General features: G+C 43.3%; 1 protein-coding gene across 13 annotated transcripts in view; it reads left to right on the forward strand.

Moving 5' to 3' along the window:
- The window catches only part of ACTN1 (actinin alpha 1), a 97,584-nt gene that overhangs the window by 50,934 nt on the left and 22,265 nt on the right, over positions 1 to 24,385 (forward strand). For 10 of the 13 annotated variants that reach the window (XM_074909712.1, XM_074909719.1, XM_074909721.1 and 7 more), the window contains exons 3-8: positions 4,538 to 4,657; positions 12,146 to 12,232; positions 12,815 to 12,902; positions 13,846 to 13,924; positions 20,235 to 20,316; positions 21,900 to 21,985. In XM_074909712.1, coding sequence (XP_074765813.1) covers positions 4,538 to 4,657; positions 12,146 to 12,232; positions 12,815 to 12,902; positions 13,846 to 13,924; positions 20,235 to 20,316; positions 21,900 to 21,985 — 542 coding nt within the window. Of the gene's footprint in view, positions 1 to 4,537; positions 4,658 to 12,145; positions 12,233 to 12,814; positions 12,903 to 13,845; positions 13,925 to 20,234; positions 20,317 to 21,899; positions 21,986 to 23,294; positions 23,381 to 24,385 lie in introns of all 13 variants that reach the window. The other 3 variants (XM_074909709.1, XM_074909716.1, XM_074909714.1) reach the window with 1 other exon arrangement.

The following is a 24,385-nucleotide window of genomic DNA, read 5'->3' on the forward strand; positions in this document are numbered from 1 at the left end:
TGAAATAAATACCTTAGTAAAGTATTGTGGGAGGCATCGAGGGGGGATAAGACTGTATGTATGAAACTGGGGTTTTATGCCCACAGACTTTCTTTTGATGGCTTTTGAGCCAGTGATAGCATCCCAGTGACTTGCACTCCTGACCTCCTCCATGTTTTCCAACAAAACCACCATGATAGAAGCACTCAAACTGCCTTCCCTCTGCCCCTCCTTTCTTTTCCTTCCCTTCTCCTTTGCCAGCTTCTGCAAAGATGCTGTCAGTATATATGTTTTCCAAAATTTATGAATATAGGATAAAACCTCAGGAGTTTTGCCCATGATAGTGGTTTGGAAGAATCAGAGTTCAAAATATTATCAGTGTACACATTGCTTCTGCAGTGCCTGTAAGAAATGAGGTAGCAGAGTCTTATTAGTTTATTTTCTGTTCCCTTGCCAGAGGAGGGGCTGCAATGTGGAAACTGTGGCAGGTGGGCCTTGACGACATAGTTTCTAATCATTGAACTGGAAGATAGGGGAGAGAAGCATGAACAGGGGAGGCTGGATGAGGCTCAGTGCTAAAGTGGGGTGTCTCATATCTCATGCTGCTTGATTTCGTTGCCTCATCTCCCACTCTTCCTCTTCTGTTGTCTCTTTGGAAGCCCACTGGCAGGGCCTGTTGGAACCTCTTCAGTTTAGGAAGAAGCTAATAGCTTCTGAGTGTCCTGGTGGTTTGGGCACAGCATTTCCCCATCTGCTGTAGAGCAGCTCTGTGCCCGCAGCCTGGTGCTAGATGACCAGCAGGCAAAGGCATCGGGACCAGCTGTGGGCTGCGTCCCACCAGAGGCCACAGTCCTTCACACACTAAGGACTGAGAATCCTTTTCTTAGAGCTGGCAGAAGCTAGAACCACAGTTTTCATAGGTACAGTGGCAAAAGAGGAGAAATTTAGCACAGCTGTTTTTTCTCTATTTCTTTTCTGTCATTGGTGGTTCCATTTCCAGTTGTGAGCCCTGCTGCTCTTATGGAACCTCCTTCCAGCTGCTGGCCTTACTAGTAGCCCCTTTGGCCTGTAGTTGGGGAAGCAGCAGCCCAGCCTGGGAGCAGTGTCGGGTTAAGGAGTCTCCTGCTGGTTGGCAAGGGCTTGCCTCTGTGTTCCTGCCATGGTTCCCACTGATCACCTGCCAAAAGGATGAGTCTCCAGATGGCTCTTAGCCCTCCAGTTCCAGCTCCTGGCCTTTCCTTTCAGCTCTTGGCTCACTCCACACCTTCTTCCCACATTTTGGGGGACTGCAGAGCAGCTGACAGGAATTTGGTGTGGGCAGGGTCGCTCTATGGCAAGCTGATCTTTCCCTCTAACCCAGAGGGTGATGGCCATAAAAGCCTTCAGCCGCAAGAGCACTGGGCTGGCCTGGCTGAGAGCTGTGCAGACCACAGTGCCGCCTCCACCTGTCTGCCCAGCCAGGGTGTGTGGGAGTGAGGGAGTGCCATCCTCCTCTGCCCCCACTGCAGCAGTGGCTGCTGCCACACTGCTATGGGAGGAAGGATGGAGCCTCCATCAGGGAAGCTGCTGGAGAACCTAGGGTGGGAGAAGCACTGTGCCACTGGGGCTGTGGGAGACCTGTTTCAGGGCAGACTCTCCTGTGTGTCCTTGGGGAGATGTTGCTGCCAGGCAGCTAGGGCAGGTAGGAAGCAGTTTTCCTATCCAACGCAACTTCCTAAAGCATGGGAAGCAGTGATGTTCTGCAAGAGGGAGAGTGCCTTAGTTTTACTCAGCCCGGTACATTCTAGTGGTGAGCTGTGCTGCTGATGGGCTTCCTCCCAGCCCAGCCAGAGCACCTCAGTCCCCCAGCCACTCTGTGGTGGGGCAAGCTCCGTGGACAGTCCTGGGACCTCCTCATTGCAAATCCTCTCCCATTGGCCTCTGTGGTGGGAAGTAACAGTTGGGCCTTCCTCCTCCGCCCCAACTGCCCCAAAAGATATCCTATTTTTCACCGCATGCATTTCCTTCCCCTGGTTGACCAAACTCGTTTAAAAATTAGTACTACAAGACTGATAAAGGCTAAGCTCGTGTTTAGTACATTTAAAATAAAGTTATAAGGTTGGGGTTTTTTTCCCCAAACAGAAGGAATGACTAATTGAAATTTTTGCTAAACAAATTTGCTGTAAACAACTTCTATGCCAACACTTCATTGCATTGTTTGGCTTTTAAAGTACAGCCTTGGGCTAGTACATAAGAATTAAGAGAATGGAAGTGAGTAGACCATTTTCATTTTCTCAGCTGGGAGAAGTACTGAGAAATAAAGCAATGATGCAGATAGCTGAAAGTAGAACATATTTCCACAGGCTTCCCTTTTAATAGTCTATGTCATTAATAATGTATGGCATGGAACCAGATGAAGCTTTTCTCTGGAAATCTAAATTTGTAATAAAGTCCAAGTCTGAAGGGAATAGCCATTGGGTTTTGGGACTTAAGTTCCCCAAAAAAATGATTCTAAAACAAATATCCTATTGAGATATCTGAGAGAGGAAGACTGCAGTTTTGCAATCACCATCAATTGCCTGAGGATCACATTGCTGTCAGAGGAAACAATCCTGCTCTCTCCAGCCCCAGGGAGAGCAGTTCAGATGCTCTCCCTTGTGTTGGCAATGCACATGCGGCCACAAGGTGAATTGGATCAGCTTGCTGTTCCAGCTGAAACCCAATCTCTTGTCTCTCTTTTTTTTTTTTTTTTTTTTTTTTTTTTCAAGGCTAGTTTACAGTCGCATGAGCTGAAGAAAATGGTTTTTTTAGCTGGCTCAACCCATTTGTTGACATTTGGCAGCATAAGTCTGCTTAAGTCTATTGTGAAACTGTCACAAAAAATGCTTCCACTTTTATTTAGAATGACTAGCATTATCCAAATGCAAAAAGAAAGCAATGTATCATGATGTGTACTCGAGGCTCCATTAAAGCAAAAGAGAGGGTTTTTTTAATCCTAGCATGGAGGTAGTACCATAAATACACCTTTTCACTTAAATTATCAGACATCGGTGTTTCATTTTGAAAGTGAATCTGGTTTTATCCTTAAGCTTGAGAACTAATGACACCAGCCTACAGTAATCACTGAAACACTTTTAAAGGATTTGCATTTCCAGACTTCTTTCTTTGTGGGGCATGGCTATGAGGATTATTTTTCTCCCTTCTAGCTTTTCTCACTCCTTTGTTAGGAAACAAGCCATCCGGTTATTATGAAAAAGAGTTCTTTAAAAAGTACTTTTCTTTCTCACCCTTAAGCCTCAAATAAAGGTTTTGAGTCAGCTCGTGCTGACTTAAATATTCAGGTTCAAGATAAAGCAAGAGACTCTTGGAACTGAATAGGTCAGGTGAATAATCACTTGCCTAGACTTGCCCATTTGATCTCTTTTAAATTATCTCATGACTTTGAAAAAAAAAAAAAAGTGCAATACCTGGTTGCATTTTGTTTAGATCTTTTTTGTATTCTGGAGCTTGTGATCTGAAAGTGGCCATTCTGTTCATTTTTTGGTGTTGTGTGTCACGTACGTGTGGTTCTTGATGTCCCATCTAATTATATTTCTGTTAGTTTCTTTGAAAAGCCCACTTGTCCATCCAAGCTTTAATTTGCTTACTCTGTGTGTTGGGGTAGTATTAGTAAAAGTAGGCTGTAAGCATAGTTACAGGCAGCCTATCATGAAGGGCATGACTGCAGTTAATGCAACTCTTTTTTATTTGAAGCTTTTCCAAATCTTCCAGCTTTGTTCCAGTCAGGAGCTGGTGTTTGCCCTAAGTTTCGTTCCTATGAGAGATTTACCTACCCTTGCCTCAGAGCTAGGCTGCTTCCCTCTCTATGCCTTACTATAAACATATAAAATGCATACCACTGTGTAAGAGACCATTGCATAGAGTTAAAAATACATCAAATGTGTAAGGGAAGGGAGTAGAAATGACAGTCCTTACAGTTATAAAGCCACTAGTCAAAGAAGTGATTTTGTTTCCTGATAGAGGTAGTTGTGGCTGTTCAGTGAAGAGACTAGAGATGTAGGAGGTCTGTATCCTAGCTGGGGAAAAGGAATACAAGATCACACTCATATTTGACTGTAGGGAGTTCCAAAAAGGAGAGATTTGCTTTGAAAATTGAGTGTTGTAGATGCTGGAGGGGAGCTCCTCATCTGTCTTTCTGGGAGAGGGAAGTTTGTGCTGTTTCCAGGCATTGTTATCTGTGGTTAATGGTATGGAGGTTAGTTCCACTGTCTAGCTCAGTGTGATTTTGAAGGACCTTTTCACCTCTGATAAAAAAACCTGCTGTGGAAAGGACTTGGTGCCAATGGTTCCTCATTAAATTATCAGGGATGCAACAAGAAGATACTTTTCTGTCTGTTTCTTTCTGGGGGTATTTAATAGTGAGTGTAGGCTGTCCTGCATTCAGTGGTGAGAAAGGAGGGCATCTACCCTCTGCCTGGCTGAGAGGCAGGAGTCATCAGCATGGGAAAACACCCACCAGGTAAGAAAGGGTTCAGAATTGTTTTCTAATATCTTTTGGTTTTTCCTCTTTTCTTCTTAGGTGAACGTTTGGCTAAGCCTGAAAGAGGCAAAATGCGAGTGCACAAAATATCCAATGTGAACAAGGCCTTGGATTTCATTGCCAGCAAAGGAGTCAAACTAGTGTCTATTGGAGCAGAAGGTAAAGAAAACAGCTGATTTGTCTGGGCACAAGCTGTGCTTAGCTGTTGCCTTTCTCTCACGACTGCATGTCATTTGCCTTTGTGCCTCCCTAGCCCTACCATGTCCTTACAGAATAAGCCGTGGAGGTAAAAAGGGATTTATTAGGCCTTTAATCTGGATCTAAATCCCACCTTCACACCAAGCTGCCAAACCTGATTCTTGCTTGGGCTTCTTGGTCAGGTCTCCTGCTTTTCTCCTGGTTCTTATGAGTTAAAGAAAACACTGAGCAGTGGCAGAAACAAACTGAGATGTTTTTTTCTCAAATGAAGAAAAGTCTCAACTGAAGCAGAGCTATTGCAAAAGACCATTGCTGCAGAACATCCCATGGGTCAAAGCTGAGTGCAGTCCCCAGCACAGGTCAAGGATTCCAGTTTTCAGGGCTTCCAGGCTTCTTGTTGTGTACCCCAGAAAGCTGGGTGCTCTGGCTGGAAGCCTGTGTATTGTTGTATAGAGACCATTGTGGGCAGCACTGGGGATGCCCTCAGGACGAACTTGTGGATCATGCAGACAGCAGAGAGGATTTCTGTCTTTTTAGCAAAGGTGGTGAGTGTTTTGCAGGTATGTCACCCGAGACGCAGAAGGACTTCCAGGTTAGTAAGATAGTTTGCTCTTTTATAAACCTTAACAATTTGTCATCTTATCTGATGGATTGTGTTTTCATGACACTCGTTTTCTTCTGTTCTGGATCAGTGTGTGAGTCCTGCCTATGGACTCATGTTGTCACTGTTGCTGTGGAGACACTCTGCTTCTGTTGTATTTCTAGGTTTGTCTTCACAGTGACCAACAGAAAATGAAGGAGGTTTGTTATCTCCATCTTACAGATGGAAATATGTGGTTTCTTCAGGGAAGCTCATGACAGAGCCAGGAAATGAGCCCATGATACAGTTCTGGATAAGCATTCCTCCTTTGGAAGAGTCATGGGGCTGCAGGGCTGAGCCTTGCCTGTTCTTAGCCCAGGAAGTCAGACCAGTGTTGGCATGTTGTTTGCAATTTTGGCATTTCAGGCATGCTTTTGGGGACATCTCCAAGACCTATGCTCTTCATATGGTCCACTTGTTCTGTATCAGATGAGGGAGAATACCTCAGCTGCTGCAGATGTTTGTGTTTGCCTTGCCAAGACCTTTACCTCAATGCACTGCTATAACTTTATGGAGGCTTTGGCACAATTTTAAACTAGTGTCCAGGAGCATTGCGGACACTTTTCTACCTAAGAGCAAAATACAAGAGGTGAATGACTCAACGATACTTTGCATGTAAAACTTTTCTTCCATTTTTTCAGCTTTTCCCACAGAAGCAACCTGAGGGTGTTGCTGGCCCTGAATACTGTTTATGTAGCCTAAATGCATATCTAAGGTCATTTGGTGCCTTTATAAAATAGACTGATGCATCCAGTGTGTCTGGTACAGTAGTCCATATCTGTATGGGACTCTTCAAACTGGAATTTGGACCTGGAGCCAGAGATCATCTGCCTTAAGACAGTTCTGGTGTCATTTGGATTTTGGACTGAGACACCTATCTTCCCTGCTCTGTTTTGTTTGGGTTTTTTTAAATGGTTCTGCTCTCCCTAACACTAGTTTGTCTTTTCCTCTCCTTCCACTGGATTTTTCTTTTTTGATCTCTGCTGCTGAATCAGCTATGATTGTACTCTCACAGCACTTAGAAATTATTTGCAAGTAAAATGGTCTGTGACCAAAGGATCTCCAGGGCCCTCTTATTCGATGTGGATCCGTAACAGTTACCCTGTTCAGAAATAGGCTGTGAGGTGCCATTTTGTGACAGAAGCCATGATTATATATCATGGTGATGATATATCAGTCTGAACAGTGATCATGACCTCCCCTGCCAAATATTCCTGGCTCTCCTTTGCCCTGATGCCCATGCAGCTACATGGTGAATCCATGAGTTTCTTTATACTACCAATGGTAGCACAGCACTGAAGTTTGGACCAAGGTTAGCTTTGATTTTTATACAGAGTGCTTGTGCCCATGCTGTGATGCCAGCTCAGGCCATGTAAGTGTGATTGCAGCATGGGCTTCCCCACTCCAGTGGCTATCCATGCACCCAAACTGAGCCCAGGCCACTCTGATTGTCACCAGGAAACATCCCCTGCTGCCGGACCTTCTGCCCAGTCCATCCAGGTGCTTGATGAATTACACATCAGCTATAAAATTGGACTTTTACTTTGAACAGCACAGCAGTTACTCTGTCCATGGAAGCTATTATAAACCTTCCTGGAGCATGAATTTTAAGGACTTACTTTCATACTTTAAGAAGACATCATGCAGCAGTGAAGTAGAAGACAAAAGCTAATGAGGCAGTCATAACACTGCATCAAGAAAATGAGCTGTAAGTGCCTCAGGTTGGACTGATCTAGGAAGATTTCCAGGTGGCTTTTCTCCCAGAGGGGAAAACCACCATCCAGCAGCAGTGTGGTGGTACAGGCTAGGGCAGTGCACTCCTCACCTCAATGTGGCTCACTCCATCTCTGTGTATCTGCTGCGCAGCAGGGTCCTGTGTGAAGGGTCTGCAGCCCAGCTGTACTTCTCTGTATACATTAGACAAATGTTGTTGGCCATCAATGTCCTGGCTTGCTTTATTTTTTTGTGGTTAAGAAATAAACTCCAGAAAAAATCCCAAGGAGACTCTCAGGTCATCTTAAGCCTTGTGAAGCCTTGTATTTAATTAGAGTTAAAGCCAGCAAAAGTGTTTTCATGGCATTTATCTCACATTTCATCAAATAAAGATCCCTCTGCTGTTTACAAGCCAAGCTCTGCAACCATGTCCCACTGAATGAGAACCAGAGTTGAAGAGGACATCCTACTCACAGCATAAGTGCAGGACATATTCTATGTCCACATTAAATGGAGAGTGAAATAAGCAATGTGGGTGAAGTGTCGCATTTTACAATCATCTTTGACTGTTAACAATTCAAGATGATTCTAAACATCTTTGGCCAGAGTCTGTAGGATCAAAGCAGTTGTGGCATACAGCAGATCTGTGTAAATCAGGATCAAGGAAGGCTCTAGCCTGGTGCAGCTTCCAAATGTTTTTTCATCTCCTTTTAAATCTCACTGTCATCTGACACCTCAGAAGCCTTCTTTTGCTGTAATGGATTCCATACTGGTGTCAAAGGCTCCTAGGATTTAACAGATTGAATAGGTCAAGTATGTGACCCTGAGACTGTTTTATTTGCACCTCTAATCTGCATAGAAAGTTGGTGCTTTCTTAGATGTGGCTCAGTTCAGCAAAAAGATTGGATGAACTGGTCCCTATTCTCATCTGCACAAGTGAAAGGAGAAATAAAGCTTTGAGATTTCAACAGCTGCAAAAGTCTCATCTGAGCAAAATGTACTGAAGCACCAGGCAGAGCAAGCATACATTTGACTGTGGAAAGAGGGGGAAAATAAGGCCTGTCCATGTCAGTGAGTGAAACGTAGCATTATATTTGTCCCTATTTCCTGTCTGCTCACAATTAGGGAGCTGAGATGTACACCCCAGTCAACAGTGCCAGCCATCTGTCCTAAATCTGACTGTACCATCGTTAGCAACATGCTTTCTGAAGACAGGGGTGCAGATGCTTGTCCTGCTTTATTTGGCATTTCTTGGGATAAATCAAATGCAGATCAGCCTTTATTTTATGTCACCATTGTTGCTGTATGTCTCCAATTTCCAGATCATAACGCTATCCTACTAGTTCATCCCCTGCAATTCCTTCTCTCCATGGGGTGATGAGAGGCTGTGCTCTCAGTAGTAGTTAGGGGGGGTAACACTTTCTGTAGCATTGATTCTGCTTCTGACTACCCAGGCCAGGGTAGAAAAGTAAGCTTGATCATTTTGCATTTTTTTAAATTAGTTTGTTAATTTAAAAAATATGGTGGCATTTTAAAAGCCACACCTATGTAGCTAGCCAGCCAGTTGTGCTCCTAAGGACTGAATGTTTGTCAGGCCCTTAATTGACTGTCAAGCAAATGGATGAGAGCACTGTAGCTTTTGCATTTTTTGTTCACGGTATTTGGTACAATAATGGGAGCTATGTGGAAGCATATTCACTGGTGCAAAAAATTTCCTTCCAGTGGATGCAGATGCAGCAGCAGCTTTAGCCAGCAACTGATCCACCCCCAAGCTGAATGTAAATCACATTAATAACGTATACTTGCTGCTGCTGTTCAGACAACAGCTGCTGGTGGTGGAGGAAGTGCAGACAACACTTGCAGAGGTCCTGCCTAGGAAGAGCACTGGGAAAGCACAGTCAGACACAAGATACTGTCTGGTTATTAGCCTTTTAATAATGAACTGTTCTCTTATTATTGAGACTTATTTATATCAGCAGGGAATAAACATGGTATCTTTAATTAAGCATTAGATTGTTCTAGCTTTGTAGTGTTATGTTCAGTTTTTTAACAATTCCTGTGGAGCTTCTTTCTCTTCGTCACCAGGAAGCAGGCAGCTTCATGAAAACTTGTTTTGCAACCATGTTTTTCACTTTAGTTTCTTGGCCGTATTCCACTGTATTAGAAAGAGACTGGCAGTAGCTGAAGGGCACTGAAAGGATCCTAAAGGAAAAGAAGGCTGGCATTGGGGAATGCAAGGGTGGAAAAATGAGTGAGTGGGGGCCAAAGAGCATATGGACTTTCTGATCAGACTGGCTGACTTTGTAACCAGGTTGCCAGGAGAAGTTTTTTAGCTCCAGAAATGAAAAATGCTTGCCTGCTTCTAGCAAATCATAAGTTTTGTCAACTCTATTTAAAAGAAGGGGAGGGGGGAAAAAAAAAAAGAGTAGTAAAGGACTGGGAATGGTGTGGTTGGTTAAATCTGCATCCTGGGATGGATCACTCACTAATCTCACTGACATCAGTATCTGCTTGGTAGGTGGTGGGTTTTCTCTGCGTCAAGAAAAAGTAAAATGATATGTAGAGATGCAGTGGTGGAAATACCATGGGCTTCTTCCAGAGGAGCTTTGCTTTTGTGTACTGCTAAGGAAGAATCAGACATAGGAGCAAAGGAGCACACATCTTCCTTTTTTTTAAATGAGTAATGCAATGAAGAGGGATGGGGGAGAAGAGATGCCTTCCACCTTAACTCCATCAGCTAGCTTTATAAAACTGGAATTTGAGAACGTGACTAGAGCATAGTGCTGAATTCTAATGCCACATTAACAACTTAACGCCATATGGTTTTATGTAAGTATCTTGATCTTTATTGCCAATTAAAAACCATGGAACAGTAATATTAATTACCTGTTTCAGCTCACTGATTGATTTATTAGTGTTCATAAAGCATTTTCAACATTAAAGTATTGCCATTCAGATTTTAATCTAGTCCATTAAAATAAGAGCTCAATTTAGCTTCAGATCTTAAATATATCCTAGGGTCCTTCTGCCAACTCCTGTGGTTTTTACAAGTGGGGTTTTTTGCTTTCTGAAAATCTCCACAAAGATTTATTGCATGAACAAAATAAACTAAAAACACAAATGTTTTCTTTTGTATTTTAGCTGTAGTATCTCAGGTATTTGTAACCATAGTAAGGTTTTTCCTTGAAGTTGATTGCAGTGCTTTATTTGAGGGGTGAAGAACGCAAAAAGTGCAGAACTGGATATACTTGCTGTCACATAACATTTCTTACATCAGCCTAGCAAACAACCCCTGAAATACCTGTAAAAAAATAATTTGTGAGAAAACAGGCAAACATAGTTTTTTCATGCCAGCAACAATAACTGTAGTTTTTTTGTACTGCACTGAAAAGTTGTTGGCTATTTAATTCTGGGCAGACTGGTGCCCCACCAAGGTGTCTGTGTGTACCCTTAAGTGCAGAAAGGAGTGGACGCAGAGATTTACTACAGTGGGACAAGTTGCTGTGTCTTGTTTTCTATCTTACAAATCTCTAAATCCCTAATGCAAATGTGTGTCCAAGCACAGAAGAGATTATCCTTCTAATTTATGCTGGAAGTTGCACTACATGTTTCAATAAATCACAAGCTTTCAGGAATTGGGACCAGATGGACATCGTTTCTGAAGCAGTGTGGTTGGAGTGCATGCTACTTGTCTGTTGGTCTTGAATGCACTGAGGTTCACATTTTGAAAAATTTTCATAAGAGGAAAAACTTTTTTTAACGGCTTAAAAGGAAAATTTCAAATATTGTTACTTCTGTGACAAGATCCAGACAGGTGGCAGTTGCCTATACTGCAAATTTCTACTTGTCCCAGATCATAATGTGTTCCTGCTAGGCAGCTTTATGGAAGCATTGGCACAAAAATGTCTACAGTAGTACAAAAATGGTTTCTGGCAGCCTTGTTAGAACTTGAATTATTCTACCTCCATACAGTAGGTTAATTCTAACCATTTTCTTACTGGAAATACTCTTGTAACTTGTCAGTTGTTTGTGAAAGATCCTTCTGCCATGCAGAAACCTCCCAGAAAATGAGTAGGAGAAGGCAGCTTGGCTAGTTTCACTATCCAAAAAAAGTGAAGGCTGTAAATTTTGTAACATGTATATATAGTCTGTGTGGAATTTTTGTAGATGCTGAGGATCAGCACTTGAGACCCATCTACTCACTGTTTGGCACTAATCTATACATGGTGGAAGCCCCTTTCTGGGCCAGCATCCCCCCAGCACCGCCCCCAGAACCTTGATCCTCCACGTTAAACAGATCATACCTCACACACAAGCAGTCGCTTTATAAAACCTCCAAGTTGTTGACCCTTGCTGATTTATATTGCAGAGTCCAATGAGCAATAAAGCACAATCTGCTTAACATCTTAGTTTATGTTATGGTCTGCTCAGGCTGGTCAGCATGAGTCTTCGCTTCCTTTTCAAGCAGGATGCACATACTTTGATGAATGCTCTGTTGTGTCTTTTAGTAATTATATGACTGAAAAAAGTCCTATGCTGGCAGGCTGGTGTATTTACTTGAAATTGAAATGTTGATGTTTCTTGGTTTTCTTAGTGGTATCTTGTTCACATGACAAAACCAGCTGTCAGAGCTCATCTGCACTGGGAAGTCTCACTGCTTCTTCTGGTAGAATTACACAGGAGCAGTTATATAGATGATTTGGAGTAGACATCAGAGTAAGAGAGGAAGGCTTTTCTTTTGCCCAGTTTGGCTTATATGATTTCTAAGTGATCAGAATTAAACCTGAACAAGGTGGTTTTAGGCCCCTGTGAGGAATTACATTGATCTAAACTGGTCCTTATTCCTGGTCTTTTGGATCATCCATGTCTGGTTTTTGCACTGCAGGACAACCAGTCTGATTACTGGGTACTACAGGGCAAGACTGTGCTTTGCCAGCAGAGCATCTGGGGAGGTGGGGAAGAAGAGCTTTCAGCTGGAATTCCATTCTCTCATCTGCAAAAGGGAATGCTTCCCAGTGCTCCTGCTTTACTAGGATTTCCACTTGCAACTTGATGCCTCGTATTTCTTATCTTTCTGCCTTCTTTTTTTTTCATAGAAATCGTGGATGGCAATGTTAAAATGACCCTTGGAATGATCTGGACCATCATTCTTCGTTTTGCCATTCAGGATATCTCAGTTGAAGGTAAATCTTAGTTCTTTCCAGTTGCTGTTCAACAATAAACAACTGACATAACTAAATGGCTTTGGCACTTAAAAGGCCCAGCATGTGCTCTTAGGTGAGTCACTGGAAGATCCTAGGGAGCTACCCTTCCCAGGGTGCCCTGTCATCTTACTGATATTTCTGGCCAGATTCAGGTATACTGAGAAGAGTTTTTCACATCCTTTTCTTGTAAGAGATTTTAAGAGCAGCTCACAAGGATGGTTAAGCCTGAAAGCCAACTTTGGTGTTGGAACTTACTGCGTTTCTTGCAGGCTGATTCAGGGAATAGCACTGAAAATGGTCCTATCTCTTACAAGTCCTACAAAACTCACTAATGCCAAAAAGCTATCTTCTTATTACAGAACCTCATTAAGAAAATAATGGTAACAGAATTATCCCAGTGGAGTCTTCCGAACAAGGAATTTTCTGTCAAGTGCAATTAAATAAAACACAATTTAGTGCGGTCTCTACTAAAGAGAAGTTGGTCATGTTTTTATAACGTACTCCAGAGACTCCTGCTTTCTAGAAAATTAGTTAATTGGTGTGTTTTCTTTCTTTCTCTAGAGACATCTGCGAAAGAAGGACTTTTGTTATGGTGTCAGAGGAAGACAGCCCCCTACAAAAATGTAAACATCCAGAACTTCCATATCAGGTGAGTTACAGGCAAGAACTTAGCTTTACAATCTGTGTTATTTTCATATGTCTCTTGGAATATTCAGCAATGGTTCCTGACGTACCTCCCAAGGCAATGCAGATGCACGTTACACAGTAGCAGTGTAGTCCAGAGAGACACCTAAGAAATTAAAGGCAGAGGTTATAAGAGTATCCAAGTACCTACATCCCAGTTTTTCATTCTGGTTATGATTCCTGCTTTTGTAAAGTTCTTCAGAGTATTAAGTCCTCTGAGAAAAGCAATATGTGCCACAGGCTAAGCAAGACAGCTTTTGTTCTGTGAAGACTTTGGAACACTTTAGGAGCCATGAAATAAGGGCTGCACCAGAAACTTTGTAATATGGCAGAGTTGGAAAGGGATGAGAGACTTTCTTGCTCTGCTCTTAATATTTCCAAACTGGCAGATGTTTCAGTGAAGATTCTGCATAACAGTGCTTTTTCTAGCGTATCTTGGAGAACTGTATGAACCATATAAATGTTAAGCACTTTTTTTTAGTGTTTAAGTGCTATCCACGCTAGTCAGTACTATAGTGGAGCTAGCTGTAGGCATCTGCCTTTTCCCTAAGGAATGCACTTTTACTCCTTTAGGGCTTGTATCTACGCCTTTTTTCAACCCTGAGCTCTACACCTGTCCTTGCATGCTCTGCAGGACACGGAGAGTTCAGCACAGAGGACTGGCAAAAAGGAGCTGGCAATGCAAAAGGCAAGTCCTAATCACCGGATTTTTGTAGGGGTTGAAAGGAATCTTCATTGCAGTCTCAGCAGATACAAGGCATGCCTCCTTCCCAGCACTTACAGAGGCACTCTTAGCTAGAAACTAAACCAGAACTAGTCGTCCAGCTGCCCTCCCTCATGCTTGTGCCTGTCACTGTCTCTCCCTGGCTGAGCACTGTTCATTGTGCTCTCTTCTGTCTCTCTTGTAGTTGGAAGGATGGCCTTGGTTTCTGCGCTTTAATTCATAGACACCGTCCAGAACTCATTGACTACGGAAAGCTACGAAAGGTACAACTCCATTTGTTTGTCAGACCAGATGCTTGGCTCCATGGAAATAAAGAGGGAGAAGAATTAGCTTGATAAACATAATTGGAGAACTTCAGCACAAGCTGGCAGTTGCAGGATTGGGGGGAAGGCAGGAGGGATGAATCAGTACATTCAGGCTTCTTAGTGAAGCGTGAACTTAATGAGCTTCCTGCTTGACTTTCCCTGCTTTCAGACTGCCTTATATGAGACACACATGCCCCAATCCCATCTGATGAGCAAAAGCTGGCAAATTCAGTAACACCAAATATGAGACTAGTTCTGTGCTAATGTCACAGACTAGTGAGTCAAATCAGACAACGTTTCTGTGGAGAATTGGATAGAAACCGGTTATCTAGTGTTCAAGTGCAAAAGCTCCTTGAGGGGTCTGTGTGCCCTCACTGGACTCTTGTCACATGCTTCTGGCTTAGCACTGCTCTATCTGCAGTACTGGGCTTCTTCTAGCACATAGGTATTCAGGTGCCAGCAAAACATTTGTTGTAACACTGTTTTCCTTTTAAAAGTTGCCACTGGTAACATGATATCTGACTGCTCCAAGTTTGCTTCCTATGTGTCTTGGAGACAAGATTGCTAAATGGATGATGAGAATAAGCTCTCGGTGGTTTGTGCTGCCAGCAGTGTCTTGAGCCAGCAGGGCAATGGAAGGCCAAACTTGGTTCTCATCCTACTGACATTCCTGCAGTCTGCTGAGATTCAGTTTCACTATATCTCTGCGCAGGTGGAGTGAAATGCCAACAAGAGTAAAATTCATATGTTGTTACTGCAGCTAATATGCACAAAAAGTTTGACCATCTGATTTCACAGGCTGGGAGTTATAAAGCGTGTACGTGATCAGTGTTAGCTAGGGAAATAAACATAGAAGCCCATCACTAATAGACCTGGGCTCTTGGATCACTGTGCAGATAGACAATATGTAAATGAGTTAATCAGATTAGCTGCATCCTTGAGGCAATGAATTGTACAATGCCTGATCTGCTTTTCAGTAACCTTTTAGATCTTTACTGTCTTGCAGAGCAGTCAGTTATATTATCTCATCAGTTTTAGTGTCTGAAGGCAGCACATGATGAAAAAACAGTGGGGAGAAACTGTACCTGTTTACATAAACAGCAGCAATTTTATTTTATTTTTTATTTTTAAAAAAAGGGAATTATTAGAGCTGTGTTCTCAGTGCCTGATCTTGGGAAAATAAAGGTAGCTAAGCAATGTGTGTCTGCACTAGGTAAATGCTACAGTGCTCTGTTATCAACAAAGCTCCAAGCCAAACCCAAGCTAAACTAGAGGGAGAAGTTAGTTATTTGGTCATATTCCCTGCAGGCTTTTTGAGGTGAAGAAGAGGGCGATTGTCCTACCTAGTCAAAACCAATGTAGATGGGAATGGATTTGTCCTCCCTGGAGTAAGGTTAAAGGGAACCAGAATCTTTTGTTCTTCACTTGCATGTGATTCCATCGTTCATCAGGTTCCCTCTGCCCTGTTGCAGTCTTCTGATTCTTTCTGTATCATTTTTATTGTTGTTATGCCTTGATTACTCTAAAAGCATTGAGATGAAATGCATGTTTGAGAACTCTACCATAGCTGAAATCTTGATCAAATAGCTGGGAAGAACTTCGCTCAGAGCCTAGCCTTCAACTCTGGCAGTTGATGTATGCTGAAGGGAAGTTGCCTTTTTTATGCTAGATCTTTGAAACTCATTTGTAGAATGTGTAAACGTGGCACATTCTTAAACCCACTATTTGTCTGGACTATTTCTGTCACTTGTTTCCTCCTTTGTAGCTTCTTCCTTGTCCCTTTGGCTCAACTCAACAGATTCTTGCCTGTCTCCTTGAAGCCTACTTCCCCTCTACCCCTTCCTTCACACTCAAGCAAACAAACCAACCATCCCCAACATTTTGAATCATCCCTGGCTTTGCAGGGAACTTATCTTGCAGAGAAGGACATGAGAAAGGCTGCTGAGAAGCAGCCATCACAGTGAATAGTAGAGTAAATGTCCACCTCCAGGTCTCTTCCAACTCTAGGAAGTGATTAATGGCATCTTAGTTGTATGTGCCTTTAGTGATGTTGTGTGTGTTTCTGTGAACACACACAAACATCAAATGTGTAAGATAGAGAGGTGAACATAAGTCCAAGCTGCCAAGAGGTCTGTGTTTGGGCATTCTTCTGCAGTTTCCATGTTTCCTGCTGCTTCACAGAGGCTGTGTCTGTGCTACAGACCCTGAATTGGCAGTGTATACTAGCAAAATGTAGCCAGTGTAGCTGCATGTTGTCTTCCCAAAAGTTAGCAACATCTTTTGTCAGTACAGTTTTGTATTGAGTTTTATGTTCCTAGCTATTTTTCCTAGTCTAGCTACCTTAGTGGGGCAAGCACAATTCTTTTCTGCCTACGTGCTCTGCCTAGCTGAAGCTGCCTGTATAGCCCAGGCCCCAAAATAAAAGGTGGAAGTCCACCTAGCTTGGTGTCAGTGATTCCCTGACACCACAGCTACTTAGATACTTAGATGGTTTCTATTCGGTGCTTCTCTGTCTGCTATTGTTCAGCTCACTGTAGATAAGATCTTGAGATTCAGCTCATGGTCTGCATGTGAGGGATATGCAGAAGATGGGGTTTCACTTTCTCTTACCCAAACTGTAGCTCAACTGTGAGCCACATCTGTGATCTTTTTAATTATGTACCATGGTTGACCAATGGCTCAAACACACCCTCATATACTGCAATCCATGTAGAAATGTGGTTTGTGTACTGCCCTGTTGGATGCATTTATTACAGATATATCTGAAAACATAGGTTGTACCAACTGGATTTTTTTTCTGGTGTCTTCAACTCTGGCAGACATAGTAAGTGCTTGCTCTCTCTTGATTTTTTCCTCCCCCTCCATCTTCTTTCCTGATTGCTAGTTAATAGATGTGGGTTTTTTTTATGTCACACTGCAATAATTGCCATAGCAACCTTGTGTGCTGCAAGGACTTCGAAGTAACTGGAGGAGGAGAGAAGACAACTCCCCATGTGAGTTAGGGTTGTGGTAAAAGACAAGGAGCTGCAGTAGTCTTTAGTCAGCAAAAGCAGAGAACATGCCAGGTGGGCATCTGTTTAGGGCAGGTTTGCTGTCTGACACTGTTAAAACAACAGAATTCCTCCATGGTAAAACTAACTTTTCTCGCAGTTGGCCCAGCTAGAGCCTGGCAAGTTACTGCTCCTGTTCATGTCTGCCATTTCTGTGTTCACACAAGCAGAGGGGGAACTGAGGCACCTCTGCAGAACCTCATTTGGGTCAGTGCTCTTCTGGGGTGTGTGTTTCAGCTGGGGAAGGAATGAGGGGCAGGTGACTTGGGTTTTGTTTGCTCTGCTGCCTTTAGCTCCTCAAGTGTGCCTGCAGCTGTGGTGCTGCACTGTGAGGCTTGGAGCTGCCAAGCCAGTCTTTACTACTTTATCCCTTTTCATGGGAGTCAACTGAAACATGTAATTTCAAATAATGATTATCTGGTGTACGATGGGGTGGAACTGAAAATGGTTGAATTTGGAGGTATTTCATAGGGCTTAAGACCCTGTTGTAGTCTTGGACAAGCCCCCAGGGAATCATTATTTCTTGCATCTTTGTGATGAGCACCTCTGCTGTCCATGATGGATGAAGCTTGTGCCACAGGCAACAGGGTTTTACTCAGGTTTAGCTCTCTGCTCATCTTGGAGCTAGTCTTGGACTTGGGTAGCTTGCTTTCAGTAGCACTATCTTTAGTTTCATTCCCAAGAGACTATGTGATCACACATCTTTCTTACTTAAGAAAGTCTGCCGGCTTCATCTAGGTGAGTCTCCAGTTTCCTGCATGTTAAGACTTCCAGCCCTTCCTTTGGGAGTGCCCAAGTCCAGTAAGTTTTCCCATCAGGAAACCTCTCCCAACTTCCAGCTTAAAATTTCTTTTTAACTTTTGGCAGCAGTGCTCCTGGTGTTGTTACTTGCAAGATAGGAAAGCTATCTGCAGTGAGTTTGTTCCTCCCTTTCCTCCAGAAGAAGCTGATAGATCTTCAGTCAGCTCATTCAGATGGGTCTGTGTTAAGGAAGGGTCTGTGTTGTTAATACTAAACATTCTGTCAGGGCATTAGCAATGCCCAGTGGTCATGGTCAACAGAGGCTGAAATTTGGTACACGGTGGTGACATTCTACAGAAGTATAAAATGGCACATCAGCTAGGGGAAAGCTGGCTAGGGAGCTGCCTCTTGGCATTTCTGGATGCTCCTGCATTTGAGTGAAAGAAAAGCTGTTACTCTTCCTTCCTAAATGGAGCAAAGGTCCTGCCTACACATAGTGAACAAGGTATGTTATATGCCAGCTAGTCTCATCTCCTCAAGTAAGACTTTTACTTACACTTTAGGTTCATAGAGGTTTCTCCACAGCAGGTACAGGAGACAAGTAGGCTAAAGCTGAAATGGTACCAGCCTCTAATTCCATGGCATGGGGTGGTTCCTTGTGGCTGAAGCATAGTAAAAATCCCCTGCCTGCACTGCTGCTAATCTCTGAAGAGATGGATATAAACATACATATCTGATGTAGTCACCATTGAAAGTGTATTATATAGGGATAAAGTACTCTTTGACACTGAAATGAGGGCCTGTTACCATGTGTGACAGCTGCTAGTTTCATCACAGCATGCCTGTACAACATTTCCTTACCGAATATTAACTTGTCTGAGTGGACTAAATACAGATCACTGGTCGTGTTTGTTTGGTCGCCCCTGTGTGCAATTTATTTTGGTAGGTGAAACATTGCAGTCTACTTGGAGACATTCACCCAAAGGGATATGATGCTGATATGGAATGCCAACCTAATACACGCATTAATTCGTAGGTAAATGCTGCAGGAAATGGCTTTTCAGAATAGCTCAGTTTCCTAGTTTCGTGAAGGCTGTAATCTGAGGGCTACATAATAGCCAGTGCCATAAAGGAACTTTTCTGCCTGCCCATACCCTGTCTGCCCAAGCATGCTTAGCTTCATCTTTCATGCTGTGTGGGTTCAAAGGAAACTGCTTGTTGATTAGAGTTTAGGCACAGCTTAATCTTCCAAGTTAATTAAATAAGCAAGCACATGATCTCAAATAGAAAAGAAACAGAATATGGATGCCACTCTAGAAAGAAGGTGAAATAATTGTAGTCCTTATTTCCAAATTTTTAAGGTGGGTCTCAGTGCGAGTGGCACAAATGACAATATGGAGAGTACTACTCCATCCTTCCTCTCTCCCAAAAGATACTTAGCAAAGAAGATGACTAAACACTAGCAGTTTATGCACAACCTTTCCTCCAGCAGAAGCCACCTGTCTCAACAGTAGAAACTGACAGTGCAAGTGGCATTTGTCATCCATGAAGTGGCTTGATCATTCAGAATAACTATCATGGATATACAGGAATATAGGAATCAGGCTTTTATGGGGGTCTCCTACATGTACTGGTAGATGTCTTGTTGCTGATCAGTATATTTGAATGCTAGAAACAATTTGCAGAGGTCTTTCATTTCCAGTGACATCTGCATTTCATATTCTCTTGTGTGGCTCTGTAAAATCTAGTTACCTTTGTGATATGACTCATGATGTGATAAGTCACATTTAACTTTGTTTAGGATTTGATTACTGTGTATTGATGTCAGTATCTGAAGTGCATCCTGCTGCAGCAGAAGGTTTATATATAGAGAGTAATGGAAATGTACTAATGAAATGACAAGTCCTGTGCAGCACCTAGAAGGAGAAGCAATACTCAGACAAAATGTATACTTTTAGATATGTATTTATTTCGTAGAAGTTTGTTAAAACATTTCTCTTCCTCCCACTCAACTGGTGTTCAACAAACTGTATGCTAGCTAAGGACAGTACCCTTTGCAGATGTTGTTACTATTTTAGTATTGCTTAGATGTTGTAACAGATACACTGCTCTGCAGTTCTTTAAAATGGAAGTTGCAAACCTAATATAAGCATGAGATATAAATGTGAGATATGACCATTTACTATCAGTATGATGTGAAGCTAATTTTACTTTAAACTAGGCTGAAGACAAAATGTATTATTTCTTCGTGTTGCAGGTGCATGGATTATAACTTAATTATCATATCATGAGTCTCCAGGCTCTGCTTTCAAAAGGAAGCTAATTATTTCATCCTGCTACATGAGGATTCACACACAATTTTGTCTGGACAGCACAGTTACCTGAACCAAGCCAAGCACAATAGCTGTGTTTTGAGAGAAATGCTGTGTACCTTCTTACAAGTTGATGCTGATGCTCTGGCTCTGTTTCTTTTCCAGGATGATCCTCTCACTAATCTAAACACAGCTTTTGATGTGGCTGAGAAATACCTGGATATTCCCAAGATGCTGGATGCAGAAGGTAAAGTAGAATGCAGTGGCTTTTAACTTGTTTTTTTCTCAAGAAATTTCCCACTTCTTCTAGGTGGACTTGTATTGTACAAGAATTCAGTAACCTCTGAATGCTCCTGCCATCACCACATACTAAATGTATAGGGAAAAAGTTACAGTGGAATAATGAGTCACATGTTCTGCTTCACTCTTCCTCCTGTGCCCCTCAGTCTTCTGAGTCTGGTGTGGAGAACTTAACCTGGCGTTGACACTCTAGGCAGAGATGAGTAACAGCTGGCCATGTCCACTGAGTTAATGTATGGTGTAGGACTGCAATCCTTTTGCCCCAATATTTATATTCTGGTCTCTTTCTGACATTGCTAGTGAGCTTTTTTTTTGAGAGGACAATATTTGTATTATAAACTACTTCTTCTTGACTGTTCAGTAATGTTGGGCATGAAGATCCCTCACTGGCTGGTCCTGGAGACCAAGGCAGAGATCCATGTTGTTCGGAGGTGCTTTTGTTACTGACTGTGACTGCTTCCCTGAGGCCACTGGGACAGCGGAATTACTTTTCAGAGCCTTGTCAGCTTGGCAGTAGACTTTGAAAGCTGTAACTCTGGAGTACAAATAACAGCCTGAAATAGTTCACTGGTTGTTGGCTGTTTGCCTGAAGCCAGCTGGTTTCAATGGTAGAAGCTGTACTTCAGGCTTGGTTTGGACAGGAGAAGCAGTTAAAGACTTGTTAAATAAGGGATTGACAGGAACAGGGAGGAAAAGTAGGGATAGGGCAGCTGAACCCAGTGAATCTGTGTTTGGACAACTAGGATGTTCATATTAGGTAGTATTTCCCATTCCCAGGGATGAGTCTTGCTTTCCCTGCATTCATCATGCTGAGGCCACAAAAAACCCATGAGGTTTCTGGAGTAGATTCAAGTGCTTCCTGCCATTCTGTAGGAAATACAGTCACCACCAAAATAAGTGGATCTAGCTTCACATCTCAGCAAAGCTAGCAGTGATGAAGAGGGCCCCTCGCAGGAGCTCCCATTGTTCTTTTCTGATCACTCTCCTCCCTCATGGAGTAGAGCTAATGTGCGTTCCTCCACACCGTTAATTCTGATCTGGAGGTGTTGAGTTTCTCCTAAAACTAATGAAAGGGCCTTTTTGAAATTGAAGCCATCGTTGTGTTGAAATGGAGGATGGAGGCATGGAAAGGAAGGGAGAAAGGATCTTTCCTGAAGAACTGCATGGAGGAATTGCATTATAATACATCTATAAAAGCCATGTCAACCTGCTGCTAGTTTGGATTGATACAACCCACCATTTGCAGTAATGTTCTCAGGACAGGGAAGTGCTGTGACGTGAGACATGCGGACAAATGGCTGCATTAGCCTGGCCAGACCCTATAAGCAATTTTATCATGAGGGAGGGAAACCAGGAGGGTGATCCTGGCTGCTGAGAGAGAACATCTTCTGGGGAATGCTGGGAAGCCCTGTGGAGTTGCTATGACAAGCATATACCCCAGCAGGCCTCCTGGACAGTTGTGGTGCTCCCTTTCCTTTGCTCTCCTCCCGTCAGTTGATTATGCTCTTAACGTGAGGTTTTTTTTGACAGACATTGTTGGAACTGCCCGTCCTGACGAGAAAGCCATCATGACCTATGTTTCTAGCTTCTACCACGCCTTCTCAGGAGCCCAGAAGGTATCGCAGGATCCCAAGCTCCCTCCACAGAGCACACCTGGTGCCGTTGCTAATGTCCAAACCTTTTTTTCTTTCTCTCTCTCCTCTCTAGCTACGGGCATCTTTATTATTATGTTCTTGGTAGAGTTGGCTATTGGTTCAAAGTGGTGCTCCAGACATAATACGTGGGGCGAGGGAGACAGGAGTCCCATTTCCTGATAGTCAGTGGTACTTCCTGTGGCACTTGTGTATTCCAGCACCTTGGCACGCACACAAATCCAAGCGAGTGGGGAGCTCTGCCTCATCCATTTGCCTTCTGAACTGCTGCCCTGATGTCCAAGGAAATGCACCCCCAATTTCTGGGAAATCTGAGATAGAGTGCTTGATTTCACAAAGGTGGAGAACACCACATAGATGCTCTGCTCAGCAGGACACTACAGCCTGCCCCCACTGGAAAGAATACTGGTACCTATTTACTTTTTTTTTCCTTTTTCAAAGATGGAGAAACAGAGCTGACTTAGTGGTTTTATGAAGGGTTCAGTGAATACACAAAGCTTTATCTTTTACCTTATATATGCTGCAGGTTCCTGCACCTTTGCTTCAAGGTCTGAACCTGCTGCTTTCTCAAGTTGTGCCACAAATTCAGTCCCAGTTCACCTGGGGCTTACAAAACACGTCTAACAAGTACATCCATGGTGATTTTGCAAACAGAGCATTGCTTATCATGACCGAGATGCCTGTTTTTCCTCTTTTCTCACCCACCATGCTGGAAATTGGGTCCTTGCTGTGTCTGGCTTAGCCATTTTCCTGTTGGTAATGGAGTCACTTAAGGAAAACATTTTGCGGATGAAACCTTGTAAACATCTCTTGCCAAAACCAGGCAGCTGCCTGTACTTTAGTACCGTAGGAACAGGCAGTGCGTGTTGCAGCAGAGCAGATAGTGTGTAGGAAGTGCACTGCGTAGGAAGGCTCTGATCTCTAGGTCCTCGGTGTACAGAAAGGCCTTGAGCACGGGTGTTCAAACCTCCAAACAGCCTAATTGCATCCTTGGACCAGGCCCCCAGACCACAGCCATAAAGGTGCAGAGCCCAGATCCCCCTGTATTGGGGGGGGTGGGAGGGAGAGGTGCCCCTTTGAGCCACAAGCCAACGCTGCTAGCCACCTTCTGATCTGAATTCCCAGCTCTCCGCATGGAAATCTGTTTGGCCTGTCCTGCAATGCATGATGGGAAGTTTTCTCCCCCTCTCTTACGCCACCCATGACTGTTTTGTTTTATTCTATGTGCTGCTTCTTACTTTATCCTTTCAACCTCTTTTCCTTCTCTGCACAGATATTATAGGCACGCTAAGGCCGGATGAGAAGGCCATAATGACCTATGTCTCATGTTACTACCACGCCTTCTCAGGGGCGCAGAAGGTGAGACTTTACCCTTAACAACCCCCTCCTCTCTCCCTGAACTGCCCACCGCTCCTCTCCACAGAGGAACGCACCAGACCCCCCGTCCGCCCCAGGGCATATTAAGGGAAGCCCAGTGCATCCAGCGATGCATGCTTGGATGTGCCATCTGTAGTCTTGCTGGAGAAGTGATGTAAATGTCCTTTCAGACGGACCTGAGCTGCCCCTTCCCTCCAGTTTCACACCCCAGCAGTGGAGAAAGCATTTGGTAAAGCTAGCATCGAAAGATGAATGAATGTCTGCTCTGACAGAGTCACTACCCTTTCAGTGACTAGTGAGCATCATCCTGGCTAGGCAATGTGCCTCCAGAAATGCCACAATCAAATTAGCCTACTTTAGGAAATCACAGCCTGTCCTTCTTGAGCTGTCATTCTGCCTTCCGTGTTCAGTCCCCACTAGGTCAGTGGTCTTTTCTTAGGCTGAGCCATCTGTGAGGTGGTTACATAGCACTTTTGTGCTCCAGCCATAAAGTCCATTCCTACCAGGCCTTGAGCTTTCCCAAACTCACACACTTCATTCCTTGTTTCTCCCTGGTCATTCTCTGTTTCCCAAACCACCTATATGTTTTATTTCTCTTTCCTCTGCTTTTCACATTCCCATAACTTCAGTCCTTCTTCCTCTGCTTCCTCTTTTACTCCAAAGTCTCTTTGTCTGGCAAATTCCCTGTAATCCTTTGAATAGAATAAAAAAGTCCATCCTTTCCACCCATGCCATAGCCTGGCTCAGCTGCAGCCTTTCCACAAGATCACTGCTAGTTTCAAATTGCAGGCTTTGAAACAATAAAATCCAAGGTCAGGACTGTATTCTTCATGTAACAAACAGATGTAAAATCTCCCTGTTTTCCCCTGCCACAACTTCTTTCTCTCACTAGGCCTTTGCTGTTTGAGACACAGTCCATGTGTTGCCCAGCTTGAGGGCTAACTTGATTCCAGGAAGAGTCCATCTCTTTCGTACAAAGCAGTGCTG

The sequence above is a fragment of the Athene noctua genome, chromosome 6, assembly GCF_965140245.1.
Source record: "Athene noctua chromosome 6, bAthNoc1.hap1.1, whole genome shotgun sequence".
In the NCBI taxonomy this organism is placed as follows: domain Eukaryota; kingdom Metazoa; phylum Chordata; class Aves; order Strigiformes; family Strigidae; genus Athene; species Athene noctua.